The 16762-nt window shown below is 40.2% G+C and overlaps 3 protein-coding genes and 1 long non-coding RNA gene across 4 annotated transcripts in view; all 4 read right to left on the reverse strand.

Moving 5' to 3' along the window:
• LOC118428759 (autocrine proliferation repressor protein A-like) overlaps nt 1-974 on the reverse strand; it is a gene marked incomplete at its 3' end in the record, with an annotated part of 10758 nt that extends 9784 nt beyond the window's left edge. The window contains exon 1 of the mRNA XM_035838948.1: nt 588-974. Coding sequence (XP_035694841.1) covers nt 588-795 — 208 coding nt within the window. The remainder of the gene's footprint in view (nt 1-587) is intronic.
• The window catches only part of LOC118428491 (autocrine proliferation repressor protein A-like), a 12091-nt gene extending 2490 nt beyond the window's left edge, over nt 1-9601 (reverse strand). The window contains exons 1-14 of the mRNA XM_035838575.1: nt 9312-9601; nt 8358-8478; nt 7340-7388; nt 6061-6171; nt 5533-5625; nt 5230-5319; nt 4860-4989; nt 4491-4608; nt 4222-4309; nt 4031-4069; nt 3790-3878; nt 3508-3595; nt 3106-3171; nt 1391-2254 (exon numbers count right to left, since the gene is read on the reverse strand). Coding sequence (XP_035694468.1) covers nt 2135-2254; nt 3106-3171; nt 3508-3595; nt 3790-3878; nt 4031-4069; nt 4222-4309; nt 4491-4608; nt 4860-4989; nt 5230-5319; nt 5533-5625; nt 6061-6171; nt 7340-7388; nt 8358-8478; nt 9312-9516 — 1407 coding nt within the window. The 5' untranslated portion in view covers nt 9517-9601 and the 3' untranslated portion in view covers nt 1391-2134. The remainder of the gene's footprint in view (nt 1-1390; nt 2255-3105; nt 3172-3507; nt 3596-3789; nt 3879-4030; nt 4070-4221; nt 4310-4490; nt 4609-4859; nt 4990-5229; nt 5320-5532; nt 5626-6060; nt 6172-7339; nt 7389-8357; nt 8479-9311) is intronic.
• Nucleotides 9602-11343: 1742 nt separating this feature from the next.
• LOC118428762 lies at nt 11344-12858 on the reverse strand. Its single transcript, XR_004832687.1, has 3 exons — nt 12460-12858; nt 11564-11652; nt 11344-11433 (listed from the first exon to the last, which is right to left on the reverse strand). It is a non-coding gene; the product is annotated as an uncharacterized LOC118428762 (long non-coding RNA).
• Nucleotides 12859-12969: 111 nt separating this feature from the next.
• On the reverse strand, nt 12970-16362 carry LOC118428492 (autocrine proliferation repressor protein A-like). Its single transcript, XM_035838576.1, has 9 exons — nt 16146-16362; nt 15774-15894; nt 15522-15584; nt 15190-15238; nt 14831-14944; nt 14062-14154; nt 13828-13917; nt 13466-13595; nt 12970-13124 (listed from the first exon to the last, which is right to left on the reverse strand). Exons 1-9 carry the CDS (start codon nt 16360-16362, stop codon nt 12997-12999), a joined length of 1005 nt encoding a protein of 334 aa, XP_035694469.1. The 3' UTR covers nt 12970-12996.
• Between the last annotated feature and the right edge of the window lie 400 nt (nt 16363-16762).

The following is a 16762-nucleotide window of genomic DNA, read 5'->3' on the forward strand; positions in this document are numbered from 1 at the left end:
AGTATTTCATGGAGCATATCAACGCTACTATACAGGGAGAGGCGAATGTCGTGCATGCAGGAATAGGGCGTCTCCATTGAGCATGGATCAGCTGAATAACCTGGTGAAAAACCACCAGGGATAGAAACATTGTATGGAGCGCCCTGCTGTTTCTACGACTTATTAGCTATGGGCCTTCAAACGCGAGCGTTCAAACACATCAATCAACATAGCGGTACTGATCATTCTCATGTGAGGGGCAAAGTACAATGGGCCGGAACATCACGTGCCATACAAAGGGCAATACTCTATGTGCTCATGTGATTCTCGAGAGTGGGAGAAGATAGCTAGCTACTCTGCATATCATTAGACTGTCTACGTAGTTACAACCAGCAAGAAAGTTGCCCGAATCTTTCGAGCTATGGAAGATTTATTGGTCCAAGAAAACTATATTTTACTAAGTGCCAGTAGACTGACATAAATCAAGTATATGCAGCTCTAGGGCATATCATGAGTTTGCCAAAGCCGTAAATGTTTAACACAAAAGTAGGTAAATATGCATGCTCAACTGGAGGTATTTCCATGAAGAAACTTCTTGTATGCTGCACCTGTGAGCCATTGTTGTGAGGTCATGTTGAGGAGGTACATGGTGCAACCGGGACCCTTCAGACGCCATTCCAACACCTCGTGGTAGGAGTAGTGAGGGTCCGGCTTGTTGACGTAGTCGTCCAGTGGGGTGGTCAGTACGCCGGGCGGAACACTGACCACCACAAACAGCAGGAGGGACAGAACCGTACTAACTCTCTCCGCAGACATGAGTATAGAATCTAGTAGCACAAGCTATGGGCATTTATTTTATATCCAAAGAAAGGACTTTGTGTCATGCTCTTGGGGTCAAAACGTTTGTTTGTACGAATCTGTGACCAAACATTAGAACAAATACGTCACACCCTACATGTAAGACAGTGGACAGCAAGCGGTGTAAAGTTGGGGTGTAAGCTGGGAAGGAATGGTTTAGTTAACGTACATAGATTACGTCAACTAGTTGCTAATTTTGGTGTGCTTAATTTACGGAAATACGCTAAACCGTCGGATGCAAAAGTTCTATGGCGGAAATAAATGAACAGTTTAGGAAGGTCTTAGACAAACTGACTTCCTAAGTAGCTTTTCCAATAAAGATATATTGTAAGCATTATTATTTCTATTTTAATGTTATCATGCAATGAACACAGATATTGCACCAATAATTATCTTCGCCGTTTCCATCTAAAACGATGCAAAATAAAAGACTTTTAACATTTAGATGAAAGAAGTTTATTGCGAATACATTATGGATGTTTAAGTCTGCCTTGTACGGTAGACGCTATCATATTTTATACAATCATATGTTTTAACTTATTTTGAGGACAACCTTAATGATAACTCTCAGATACAACCATGGCCATGAACAGCTTTCTTTTGCTCATTCAGTGAAATTTGTCACAGGCTCTTGAAGCTGTCTTACATTGTTTATATCAACACAGCCCTGGTTGACAAATTTTAAAATTATTATAATAGTTCTTGTTATATATGTCATGGTAGAGATAGGAATCCAGGATGATTCGGAATTCTTCTATGAAAGATTGGAATCTACTTTTTAACACTTAATGTACTGTATAGGACTTATTCTATTAGCTAACACTCAAGGTTAGAAACAATACAACAAAGATTTAATCTTTCTTTTCTAACACTTGAATGCTTTATACTCACTAGTGTATAACAATCAAAGTACAACAAATCATAAAAATTGAGGTCGTTATTCTGACATTTGAATGTCAAGAGTAATCTGTATACTACACACTGGTGTATAACAATACCTTAATCTATGGCTAACTTTAAATTCAAACAAGTACTACAGCAGAGGCTTTAGTATTTTGGTAGAATTCCGATTGCCCCTGGAAATCTCCGAATTCTCCGAAGTTGATTCCATTCTTTTCAAGTTGTGACATGTACTTGTACAAAAAGCACACTTTTATTGAAATTTCAAGATTTTAGTTTCAGTAAATGACATGGATAAACGTCTGCGTCAAGCCCAGGTCCATACGACTCACCAAGCCTAATTTGTCGAACAGTGGTTGGTTACCAGGCTACTTTTAAACATGGTACTTTTATACTTTTAAACGAGAGTCCCCTTGCAGCCTGCCCCGTGGCACTCTGGGAAGGGGAATGTCTCCGGAATGATGTGCACCTCGGTGGTGAACTCAAGAGCAGTTCCATGGGGAGCCGGGAACGTGGCCTAGGCAAGCAAAGGACATAGTAAGTCTTATGTAAGGCACTGTAGTACATGTAGTCATTAATTAAACGTTAGACACAGAGGGCATGTCTAACATATACACATACGAGGGGCGTGCAATTAGTAATGGTCCTGACCCATTTCCCATAGCAGGAGATTAATGAAACTTGGCACAGTTATTAGTCTTTCTCTTCATAGGAATCACCCAGAGTTATGCATTTCTCCCATCGTTTGATGCAGCTCTGGAAACCGATTTTGTAGGACACCCCAGGTTGGTCCTCCAACTGATGCCTCATCAATGGCACAAGAGGGACGACCAGGTCTGGGAGCTGTTTCCACACACTTCGAGCCACGTTTGAATTCAGGATGCCAGCGTTTTACAAGGTCATATGATGGGGCATCATCACCATAAGTTTCATTTATTTCATCAAAAGTCTTCTTTGGTGTGCGTCCTTTCAAATACAAAAACCGGATCACTGCGCGACACTCAACTGGTTCCATTTCACACCTGGTCCATTTCGCACCTGACTAAGTTCAAACACCAGTAAATCAGAAACCACAATTAGTTCAGAGCTGTCTTTTGCAACATAACCCATAGAGATATGAATCATTACACATACAAAATTTCATTTAGATCGGACAACTGGAAGTGGGTCAGGACCATTACTTATTGCACGCCCCTCGTACACGATAGTCGTGATCTTTTATGCAGCACGCCAATATGAAAAACAACGACGGATTCCTATGTACTGACTGTACTGTGGTCTTTATGAATGATAAACTTTACACAACATTGTCTCATATCTTTATCAACTTAACAACTGAACGGGTATCATTTGGCCGAAGTATCTAACCTGGATAAAGAATGCCAGCCAACCATAAGGAGGGAAGTCGAATTCTGCAACGTACGTCCCATTTCCCTGTAAGACAAGTCAATTGGAGGCATGATGGCGTTTTAAAAGGTTGGAAAAAGATTTTAGTTTCAGTAAATGACTGTTTACGACCAGTTACCCCCTTGGTTTCATCTAGATGATGTTACCACACTGAACACTGAAAGACTAAAGTTTTTATAGATCGCTTGAAGAATTTCATTAAGAATGTTTTTATATCTTTTGTGTATTTTACACTTTACCCATTATGCAAACAAGGACCACACGGATAAGATATTGCCAGCAAGTGGAAAGTGTACCTTGCTAGGTAAAGAAAAACTTTTGCTTTCTCAAGAAATTGCATGCAGACAATGGATATGTATTTACCATATCTTGTACATCTTCCGGCAGCCAGACGACGGGGTGTGGTGCGTACTGGTGATCCGGGAGTTCTTTGATGAAACGGAAGTCACGTCTGGGGTGTGGAGGAGAAGACCTAGAACTTAGCTTGACAACCAAATTGTCTAAGGTTTTGTGAAGACGTTGGGTTTGAAGGAAAAGTTAGATTTAATCTGAGTGTTTTAAATATCAATGATGTTTAAGGTACCTGCCAAAAATACATCAGCAATTATTCCTACACCCGAATTCTATGTGTTTCTACAATGATACCTCTCTTCATCCGGAGTCCGCGCGTGGAAAGACCGGATTATCACAGGTTCCATATCAGTGTGCAGAGTTATCCTTCCACTTCTGGGGCCCTGTCGAGGAAAACAATAAAAATCAGCATTCATAATATTCCAGTGTCAGTCGACTAAATGCAGCAATAACAGTTTTTATTCATTATTTTGAAAAGTACTCTGATCTTTGCGGGGTACATCTTATGATAAGACTATGTAAATGTGTTTTTCACCGTTTCTCGTGTCCAGGTAAGTTTTGGTCTGGGAGAGTCCTGAGTGTAAAAAAAATGAATCATTTAAAGTTACATCAGTAACCACAAAAAAGTAATGATATCATCAAGAAAATCGTATCATTTTTCAAAAACTCAAAATCATACATATCAAAATCATCATGTGACAAAATCATGCAAATAAAGAACCATACCTCCATTAAGCTAAGGAAGAATGACCGAAGTCCGAACAAAATGCTGATTTCATGGCCAACACAAAGGTGGTCAGCGTTGGGTATCAATCTAAAATAACAAAAAGGAGAACAAAAACTTCGTTATTCATCTAGAACATTCTATACTGACAGGAAAACGAAACGGAACTTTCATGCAGAATGTACAAGATAATATTTCACATATACATGTACAGGATATGTGGGAGGAAAATATTCCTCTGAATCATATCCAAACACTGCCGTTTGATTACCTTTTGTATTTCTCTCCTTCCAATTGGTCCCAGTAGAAGTAGGAATCATCAGGCATGAAGAACTCGTCACCTCCCGTGCCGATAAGGTACTTAGGCATCGTCAGACGATCCGTGTACTCTGGAAAATAGTTTCATCATTGTTGCTGTGTGTGTAAACTTAGCAATTCATATAATAGAGTAGGGAACATAAACACATGGAATGAATAATATCACACCTTATGTTATTGTCTTTTTATAACAGTAACTCTAGTCTGAAAGATCTAGAATTACCGATTCCAATGTCAATATAAAAGTAGTCAACATGTAACAAAAGAGAACGAATTCATGACTTTGTTAGGAAGAAACATGGAAAAGTAGAGTGTGTCGTACCAAGCATGTCTATAACGGTGCGCATCTTTTCATAGTTTGGTTCATCCAGACTGGCACTGAGGTTGTAGAAGTAGTAGTCTTTGAAGGCGAAGGACCATCCTCCTAACACTCTGTAGTAGTGGTGAAGTGTCTGAAATTCACAAATTACATCGAAATTGTAGTTTTTCAGCATACAGATTCTTTTTGGCGACGCCTCAGGGGCGAGCCAAATGGTATAGTATTGTTGAAACTGGTTGCTTTGCGAAATGTTTTGCTTTAGATAAGTCTTAATATATATTACGTGATAGTATCTGTAGGACCGATATCATGTGTTATTACAAAACACACATGTAACGAAAATGAATATGCACATCCCTCTTGCCCTACATACCTTCTGTACGTTCAGCAAGTCAAAGACGATTGGGGTCATGGCAAACACCCTCTTGTCTACCGCAGCAGTCGCCCACGTGGTCCAACCGCGCTGTGGGGAAGAAAGTCGTCGCCAATATCAAATACATAACTAAGAGTTGCTGAAAGTGGGACGGAAAGTCCTGTCTTTTACTTTGACTATCGCCTCATATAAAGGAATGGAATCGCTATAAACAGCCAGGATAGCTTGTTTTATTTCTTTATAATTTCACTCTCAACTTGGAGCCCAGCTATATCCATAATGAATGCAAGAATTGTAACGAACCTTTGACGCCCCTCCCACCATGAACTTCTCAGGCTGCTTTCCTGTCTTGTTCTTCACAAAGTCTTGCACTGCGTCCATTGCCCTCACAGACGCCTGGAAAAAAGTATGACACTTATATCTGGTCTCATGGGTTTTAATCTTCACATTTTATCAATCTCTGAATGGATTCGGTCGTTGTCATTACCTTTGCTAGAAGGTTAACGTTATGTTTTCGGTAGCGTTTGTGTGTGTGTTTATGTATGTAGTTGACCAGCATAAATCCAGAATGCCTGAATGTATTGTCTTGATATTTGGTACGTGGGTAGGTCTTGATAAGACTTTGAAACGATTAGATTTCGGGCCTCCTAGCGTGTTGCTACTGTACTGAAGTGGAACCTCCGGGTTTAATATCAGGTATTTGAGTTCTGGACATACTATGGTAGTGATTTTTGTAGAATGAATTCTAACCAGCGCACTAACTTGTACAATCCAGTGTCTCAGTCGAAGAAAGAACAAGAAAGCAACTATATCCTATCCATTTTCCACTACCTTTGTCATCGGCATATTGACTATCCATTCCGGGTTGGGATCGTCTAAGAAACGTCTCCACGTGTATGCGATGAGGGCGTCTTCCGCGAGGCGCCTTTTACTTGGATCTTTCTAAGATGTAAAGAAGACAAAAATGATTATAATTCGATAGTATTGGTAGCTTTTCAGTGGTGACTAAGAAAATATTTCCTGCTGATCTACCGTTTTCCCGTGCGTCGAAGTGACCGGATGCACGCACTATTAATATCCAGAAGTCGATAGCATTCCCGTTACTTTCTTATCTTCAGGCATAGATAACCGTCACATACGTACTCATCATCAGGCACATAGATTGTAACCTAGGGCCGCTTGAATCACAACCAGCGTCATTGTAGCACTCCGCAGCATATGGCAAGACAGTGCCAATAAACCTTAAATCAGCTCATCAACTCGTGTCAGTATTGCTCGCTGAAAGGAAGATAGAAACTACACAACAAAGAACAGGCTTCATGTTCTGTAATGTTTTACTTCTATGTACTTAAGTATTAAATAATGATTTGTAAGCTCATAAAAAAACAACAACAACTGTTAAACCCATAGTATGTAAACTATAGTTCTAGTCCAGTCTAGATCTACTGTGTTATAACATACTGTAAACTATCCCTTGTTATGAAAGAAAAAGTCTTGAATGTTAAAAATAATTTGTTGTTTGTGTAGCCATTTACATGTATCATAATTATTCCATGACAATTGTGGCAATCATGTGGTGTATAGTGGTTATACATATAGCCTGTTACTGTATAAGTACATGAGAGAAATGCTTATATAGACGAAGATTCCTTTTCCATGCGCTTTACCAATTGTGCCTAAGAAAGGTACTCTTACTTATACGACAGCGGACACTAGTACTTCGAATTACTCCATGTACAATAGTAGCTTAGATACTCTGTTTTTTTTACAAATGTACTGTTTGTTTTACGAATAAAGCTTTTAAAAAAATTTAAAAAAATAAAAAATAAAAAAAAATAAAAAAAACTACACAACAAAACTAATCGGGAAGCCCATTTCAGCACCAAGGACATTCCCTCCCACGCACCGCCACACCGTAGCTGAGCGCTCTTCGCAGTGCAAAAGGCGACCCGTGGACACCGTACTAAGCTCTTGCGGCTCGGGCGGACAGCACCGTGAATAGAGAATATGGACTAATTGCTATCCTCACAAAATATTCCTGCAAAATTACAAATCTTTAGTCTGTGATATGTGATGCAAGATTATTCTGATATGCTGAATAAGAACTTACCTTGAACACCAGATGACCGTTTGGGACCTGCTTCAAGTTTGCAGCGACGCTGATGAAATAGAATTCACGATAGTCACCAATCTTTTACTACAACACTCGCTAGGTATATGTTTCGAAAGGCAAGATGATAATCACTCCTCATATCCTGTTATGTATTTACTTTGTGGAGCATGTACATGTAGGGGTACCACGAATCTGTGATTGTGGAAACTTAAAAGTTCATCTGTGCGGTGGAAGTCATTCTGGATAAAGCTGAGCTGTGATTTCCGACACAAAAAATGGACTTACCCAAATTTTCGACTGATGGTCTCAAGTCTTTGTCAAGGAATAGAGCCGATCAAAATTTTGGGTAAGCCCGTTTATTTTTGTATTGGAAATTACAGTACAGATTTATCCAGAACGAATCTGTGAACATGTTGATGATAATGACTGCACTGTCATGAAACATGAAAGATTTTGGATGTACAAAAAAAATAGTCAGGTTACACTAAGGACTTTGCTTACCTCCCCGTTCCCACTGCAAACATTTCGACGAGGGAGACGAAGTTGTCACCATGAGATGGAAGGCTGTGTGTGTGTGTATAAAATAGGAACGAGAAAAATGACATATTTATGCAAGGCCGAATATAAATGAAAACTAGTTAAATATCAAATGTTATATTAAAAGCAATTTTAAGAAGTATGAGTTCAAAGACCTCATACCCTCGCCAAGTAATTTTCCCTCATTGAATTGTAAATGATATGCAAAGAAGACCTGATTTATATGGATCTCCTCTTTAAAAAATCGAATGCTCCAAGATACCTAAAGTCATTCCAAATGACTGATTCATCATCTTGAAACTTAATCTGCATGCCCATAACACGCTCCTCTCTATGCATACATACCAACAGTTATATCAGAAATCACACCTAACAGTTACACATCGAGCTGTGGGCGTGTTATAAGCTAATAATAACCACAGTTAGACCGCATCCAATTTTCACACACACACCATTATCACTTTACGAGGGACGGTACCTTTCCGGGTGATCGTTTTTATCTCCGTCTATAAACAAGAACCCGGCATCAGGATAGGTCATGTTGTCTGGGATGACCACGGTCAGGAAGTGCCACCAGATCGGACGGTCAACTTCATCCTCTGAACAGAACACACTCACGTCAAAAATCAATGAATGAAAGACCTTTACTGTACATTTATGCTCAAACAAGCTGAGTACAGGTCATAGCGATAAGGCACAATTTCATCTACATAGACTACTATGTGCTAGCATGTCCAGGTTCAATTTCGAATTCTTCTCGCTTCTTAAGACAGTTGTAAACATCAATGCATATTTTGCACTGTAGTGAGGACATTTAGTACTGAAGTGAGCGTACTCTCTATTCTTCAAGCAGAACTTAGACACCATCTGTTTTTGACGTTTGTTCAGACGCTTTTGTCGGGCTTTCTAACAAAAACGGTACGAAATAGAAAACCTGATGAAATACCTTAAAACGTAAAAAAAAACAAAAAAACAGTCGGAGCCTAACCTTGGCTTGGGGAGAAGGTACTGCCTACATCAATTTGTTCTGCGAGCGTTCAAACCTATCAATTAACATGCGGTACTGATTATTCTCATGTGAGGGGCAAAGTACAATGGGCCGGAACATCACGTGCCAAACAAAGGGCAATACTCTATGTGCTCATGTGATTCTCGAGAGTGGGAGAAGATAGATAATCTACATATCATTAGACTCCGTTGTTCTATTCCACCAGCAAAGAAGTTTTCCTGAATCTTTAATTTTGAGCTATGGATCATTTACTGGTCTACATTTACCTAGGTGCCAGTAGACTTACATAAAGCAAGTATGGGTAACTCTAGGGCATATCAAAGGGGTAGACCAAAGCCGTATGTAAATGTTTAACACAAAAGTAGGTAAATATGCATGTTCAACTGGAAGTATTTCCATGAAGAAACTTCTCGTATACTGCACCTGTGAGCCATTGTTGTGAGGTCATGTTGAGGAGGTACATGGTGTAACCGGGACCCTTCAGACGCCATTCCAACACCTCGTGGTAGGAGTAGTGAGGGTCCGGCTTGTTGACGTAGTCGTCCAGCGGGGTGGTCAGTACATCGGGCGGAACAAACACCACAAACAGCAGGAGGGACAACACCGAACAACCGCTCTCCGCAGACATGGTTGTAGAATCTAGTAGCACAAGCTATGGACATTTATTTCATATCCAAAGGCAGGACTTTGTGACATGTTATCTTGGGGTCAAAAAGTTTGTTTGTACGAATCTGTGACCAAACATTGGAACCGATACGTCACACCCTACATGTAAGACAGTGGACAGTGAGCGGTGTAAAGTTGGGGTGTAAGCTGGGAGGAAATGGTTCGGTTAACGTACATAGATTACGTCGACTAGTTGCTAATTTTGGTGTGCTTCATTTACGCAAATACGCCAAACCGTCGGATGCAAAAGTTCTATGGTGGAAATAAATGAACAGCTTCGGAAGGTCTTAGACAAACTGACTTCCTAAATAGCTTTTCCAATAAAGATATATTGTAAGCATTATTATTTCTATTTTAATGTTATCATGCAATGAACACAGATATTGCACCAATAATTATCTTCGCCGTTTCCATCTAAAACGATGCAAAATAAAAGACTTTTGACATTTAGATGAAAGAAGTTTATTGCGAATACATTATGGATGTTTAAGTCTGCCTTGTACGGTAGACGCTACATGCGTCGTGAACATTTATCATTTATTGACAATTTCCGAAAACTATTAGTAAATCCTATTGACAGCAACATGAGTTAAATAGGTTTTTCTATCATTGTCAATTTGTGACTCCTATCATTCTTAAACGATCTTATGAAAAGAGACCACCGCAAGCCCTTGAATCATACATATAGACGTACATATGAAGTTCTCACATGGACTCAGAACAACCAGGGCTCTACAGTCATCTCTCAACAGACATGGAGTGCCATAGACTGTCTACAATTTATAAGCAGTCACGTGTTTTATCTGCATAACGTGACGTCACAAACAGTGAACTACTAATTTCTTGACAGTGACTGGATTTGGCCAGTCGATTTATTTTGTGTTAGAAGTTATTATACAGTTTATCTCTTATCCAGATTATCTTAATTTGTTTTTTATGTGTCAAAAAAAGAGACACTTTAGAAAAAGATGGATTGAAATGAAGAGTCTATAGAAGAGTCCCCTTGCAGTCTGCCCCGTGGCACTCTGGGAAGGGGAATGTCTCCGGAATGATGTGCACCTCGGTGGTGAACTCAAGAGCAGTTCCATGGGGAGCCGGGAACGTGGCCTGGAGAATCAACAGAACAGAGAGGAAATTAAAATATATCTATTTTAAGATTAGATCTACGTAACTGATACCTTACGTACTGCTAGATAAACGTGATGTCTTATTGTGCAGAATCATCGTACGATAAACTCTCCGTTTCACCCACCTGTATAAAGAACGCCAGCCACCCGACAGAGGGGATATCAAACTCTGAAACGTACGTTCCATTTCCCTGAAGAACACACATTTATAAATAAAAAAAACACACAAAAAACTGACATTTCCAAACATGAGATGGCCAAGATATTGAGAAAAATAAGTGAATACGCTTCATATTTCTAAAGCAATACCAACTAATTAGTTCTTCGGGTCTATCTCTTTGGCTCCACTTTACATTTGAATATTGCTGCTTAAGGTGGTATCTCACTGCACTTGGGGTACGGGTGCGAAACTGCGGCGTTCAAAAGGCTACTAAACGAATTTCAGAGATAAAGAACGAATTTCCTTCCCTTTTGTGTATTTTGTTGTCTTCTTAGTCATACTTTTACGTATTACACAAATAATATTTAAATTATAAAATAAAAGAAATAACACAAAATAACACAACAGTGCCACAGTGAACGAATCCCGGTGTTCCAAGTGCAGTGAGATACCATATTTACTGGCATTCCGAGATGAGCGGACTTCATGATGAATGTTTACCATATCCAGCACGTCCTGAGGCAGCCAGATGACGGGGTGGGGCTGAAGACCCAGCTCTCCAGGCGGTAGATGTACCAGGCGGAAGTCACGTCTGGGGAATGAAAAAGAAGTGCAAATTTTCTTCAGTTCGCTTAAGAAATAAACACAGTCATTTGACTGCTGTCTATTCACTGGAGCCCCATATGTATCATTGAAATATTGTAACAGCAAAGGCTACTAACCTTTTACCATCAAGGGTGCGAGCGTAGAAGGATCGGATGATTTTTGGTTTTACGTTAGTGTGTAGTGTTATCTTCCCGCTATTTGTACCCTGAATGAAACAAAACACGAATATTACAAACAAATACTGCATATTGCGTCCCATCGTAAATCTCATGAGCTAAATTCCAATTATTTTATTGTTTTGCGGATGTGAATTTTGCTTTTAATTAGTGTGTTCAAGAATAGATAATACATGGCACCTCATCAAAGGACTGTTCTCCTGCCTGGGAAAGGTCATGCCATGCCAGTAAAGTGGATGCTGAGCTCAACACTTCTTGTCGCATCATAACAGGAGCGCTGAGGCCCACACCCCTGCCAGCACTGTACCGGCTAGCAGGTATCGCACCACCTCCCATCCGACGGGAAGCTCTCTCCAGAACTCAGAAATTTGTACAAGAACAGGACTCTCGACACCCTCTACACTACTACCATGATGTTAGAAGAAGACTCAAATCTAGAAAGAGCTTCATGACCATACAGAGTCTGAACCCTAAGGAGGCTGCCAAGTACAGAGTCGATCGCTGGAAAGCTTCCGACACCCTCCTACCAAATGAAGCTCTCCAGACCCCTTGTGAGTCCCTTCCTCATGGCACCCATCTACCCAGAAGGGAGTGGGTGGACCTGAACAGAGCAAGGTCCGGAGTAGGTAGGACCAGAGACAACCTACTGAAATGGGGACGGGTGAACTCAGCTGAGTGTCGTTGTGGCCATCCAACCCAAACCATGGGACACATTACGAAGGACTGTGTATTAGGCCCCAGCATCTCCAACCAGGACCTACTAGAAGCTAACGAGAAGGCCGTGGCCTGGCTGCAGTACTGGCACGGAACGCTATGATGATGATGAAAGGACTTACCGTTTCTCTCGTCCAAGTCATCTCTGGTCGCTGCCAGTCCTGTAGGTAAACAAGTTTGTGGTTTGGACTTCCCAAACAAAGACACTGTGTCCTGGAAACCTACGTACTGATATTAAATCTTCACATTTATCATATAAGGAAGGAATGAGACTGGAACAATACCTCCACGAGACTGAGGAAAAACGCCCGGATCCCAAAGAACAGGCTGACTTCATGACCAGCCATAGTGTGTTCAGCATTTGGTATCCACCTGCACGTTTGACAAGCACATTTGGAAAAAAATGAAGTTATGACGCTTTAAAAAATAACTAATAGTAGGGTATTTATCTGTCAAACGATGAAACATTTAATTGTTGTCTTGATATTGTTGACAGCCGTTCGTCAATAATTTGCATCAAGCTACCTGTAAATTCTACACACACGTTCGATCGGAAAATGCCATACAAGTAGTCTTTTAAACTCAATTTCACAAGCAAGTCGCATCTGAAGAAAGCGTTAATTTGTGGATTATCTAAAACATGAAGAGTCAAAATATTCCTAGCATTGCCTTATATATTTCTCTCCTTCCAATTGGTCCCAGTAGTAGTGGGAATCATCCGGCATGAGGAACTGGTCACCTGTTGTCCCAATGATGTACTTCGGCATCGTCAGTCGATCCTTATATGCTGTTGAAAATATCTGTTTAAAGATCACTTTCAGATTTTTAAGCTATTGTGTAGGTTATTCGTACCTACCGTGACTAATACCTGAGCGTGTATGATTTACATTTGCATTTGCATTTGCATTTGCATTTATATTTGCATTTGCATTTGCAATTACATTAATATTTACATTTACATTTACATTCACATTCACATTCACATTCACATTCATATTCACATTCACATTTACATTTACATTCACATTCACATTTACATTTACATTTACATTTACATTTACATTTACATTTTCATTTACATTTACATGTACATTTAGAATCAAACGTTTATCGCAAAGAAAGCCTTACCGAGTGGGTCAATGATGGCTTCCATTTTTTCTATATTTGGATCATCAAGCCGGCCAGTAATGTTGAGATCATAGTAGTCGCTAAATGCCCACGTCCAATCTCCCAGTGCTCGGTAAAAGTGTTTCAGATTCTGGTCAAGATTTAAAAAATTACATCAGTTTCGTCGATAACTTCTTATGCATCTCAAACAAGATAGAGGCATTATTGAATTTTAAGCCGCCTTGTTGTTGCACAATTTAGTTAGTCAAGATCAAAAGAAAACAGACATTGAAAACACTCGATCTCGATTGGGACGTAAATAGATAAAAATAAAATAAACAAAAATAGCTAATAATTACTTCTGGATCTTTGTGTGAACCAACCTTTTGAAGGTTCAGGAGATCCAACACCATAGGAGCTATAGCAAACACCCTCTTGTCTACCGCAGCAGTGGTCCACGTGGTCCAACCGCGCTGTCAGGAAACATCAGTAATAGCCACAGATAACAGTTCTCGCTTGATAGCAGATATATACAAATAACAGTTCTCACTTGACAAGGATTCGAACTTTTGAAATAAACTTACTACACTTGTGTTGACATATGTAACATCACATACCTTTGACGCTCCTGCCACCAGAAACTTCTCCGGCTGACTCCCCGTCATTTTCTTCACAAAGTCTTGCACAGTGTCCATCGCCCGCACAGCTGCCTTCATGGGAGATGTTCAACATGAGTGATAGCAATATTGTTTTAAGAGCACGTTAAAAGATTCTAACGAATTCCATAATAATATCAAGACCATAACATGTCGTAAAACACACGATGTAAAAACCGGAAGCTCTGATACGAAAAGAAAGCCTGGTCCACTAGTTGGCCAAAATCAAACCGTACCTTTGTACAAGGCACAAAATATCATTACACAGATCCAAAGGTGCTATTCTGACCACAAATAACACAAACAGAGTCTCACACAAGCACATGTACACAAAACTTCCATGTTCCATGTGTAGTGCATTGTAAATGCCTGTTGTCCCATTTGGAGTGAAACTACAGCAGATCAAATTCCATTTTGAAACATCCTTTAAAGCCTCTTGTTTACATAACAAAATACTTCAGATTTTGCTGCAAAAACAGGAGGACACCCACACTGTAAGCCGCACCAGAGAATTCCCACACCAGTGTTTTAACATGGCTAAACTAGGGCCGTGTTTTTCCTTGCTGTTAGAACGCTAAGCAACTGGACTGTATGGGTCACAGGTCAGCACAGGAGTCTAGAAATTCCTAACATAAGTGTTTTCAAAGCCTTCATATTTCTGTGGTTCTGTACAAATATGTATAACTATTGCTGTGTTAACGGAAAATGATAATATTATGTTTAAACTTACCTTTGTCATAGGGTTCCTGAGCAGCCAGTCGGGCTGGTCCGGGTTGTCCAGGAAGTGTTTCCACGTGTACGCGATGATGGCGTCTTCTGATCGGCTCTTTTGCTTTGAATCATTCTGCAGTGAGGAAAAAAAAGGGAGTTGTAACGACAAATGTACCAAGAGAGTATGAAGAGGATGAAAAAATGGTCAACGTAGTCAAGTAGATCTGTGTCTGTGTCAACAGTGCTACTGTAACTGCCCTTCGGTGTAACACTTAATCTTCCATTTATCATTGATTAACAAGAAAGAAAATGCTCTTCCATAATGATTGTACTACTTAATGTTACTAGCGTTGTTGTTGTTTTTTAAAAGAAATTTACCTTAAACACGATGGGCTGGTTGGGTATCTGTTTCAGGTCCGCACTGACACTGGGAAAAGGCAAAACAATGATCTCTGTTTTGATTTGACATTAAGGAATGAATGAAGAAGACTTTTAAGTTTTGTTGTACGTTTTTGCTCTCACAAGCTATGTACAGATCAGGATGACAAAGGTCTAAGTAGTTCTAAATAATCTAAGAACAAGCACTAGCACTCAGTGAAGCAAGAACGTGTTATCTACATACACAAATCATCACTCCGTTTGTTGCAGTATTCATTGGGAAATGAATGTGCCGTATCTTCATAGACTGTAAGTACTAATCCATGCTATACCTTCCCGTTGATACCGCAAACATTTGGGTCCGGAAAATGGCACCGTCGTCATGACTTGGGAGGCTGAAAAATAGAACGAATTAGCTGTAACGTTATACCCAATATGAACTGTACAAATATGAGCAAGCAATTTTTCCAGATAATAGGCTAGGTAGACACTCAACTCAAATAGGAAGCAAACACAAAAATAGCAATAACATAACGTCATTTTATGAAAACAGTTGGAACGGGTGGACTGAAAGATGTCCCTACCTTTCCGGTTTATCATTATCTCCATCGTCTATGTACAAAAATGCGGCGTCAGAGTGGGCCATGTTGTCTGGGATAGTGACGGTCAGGAAGTGCCACCAGATCGTACGGTCAACTTCCTCCTCTGTAAATACAAGTAGACAGAGTGTATAACAACTAGACAAGCTGGGTGAAATATTGTATGCACCTAGAATGTACGCCTAGGATTCCTGTCTGGAAAATGAAGTTTGTAAAAGTTTTTTAGTAACATTTCACCTATCCATCTGTCGCTGTATACCCAGAACAATTGATAAAAGATATTTCCAGATATCAACAGGTTATACATCGCGCTATAACATGTCACAAAGTGGTTGCAATTGTGCGGTGGTGTCTCACCTGTGAGCCATTGTTGTGAGGTCATATTCAGGAGGTACATGGTGTAACCGGGACCCTTCAGACGCCATTCCAACACCTCGTGGTAGGAGTAGTGAGGGTCCGGCTTGTTGACGTAGTCGTCCAGCGGGGTGGTCAGTACATCGGGCGGAATAAAGACCACAAAAAGGAGCAGGGACAATACAACGAACAGGACCGAAAATACGCTCTCCGCAGACATGATTGTAGAATGTGCACGGAATATGGAGGTTCATGTGAATATCTAAGGATTATGTTTCAGGTATTAAGGCCTGTTTGCACGTCCGTGAGACCCACTATTCCAAACAGTGTAACAGATACGTACCAGCCTACAGATAAGATAGTAGAGGATAAGTGGTGTGTGTAGTTGAGGGCTGGTGTGAAAGATGAGAAAGAATAGTTTGGTTGACGTCAGTTATGTTGGTCAGTCCCTTACTTAGGTCTACGTCACAGTTCGAAAACAGGGCCCGGAGGGACAATAAACTACACAAGATGTAAAGTTGATAGTTATGGGCATTATTTGGGTATATTTTTATCAACGTATACTTTTCTATTTTTCATTTCCACAAGCCCGATCGGGCCCCGGTGTGTGCTCATTAACG

Source organism: Branchiostoma floridae, chromosome 13 (assembly GCF_000003815.2).
Source record: "Branchiostoma floridae strain S238N-H82 chromosome 13, Bfl_VNyyK, whole genome shotgun sequence".
NCBI lineage: Eukaryota > Metazoa > Chordata > Leptocardii > Amphioxiformes > Branchiostomatidae > Branchiostoma > Branchiostoma floridae.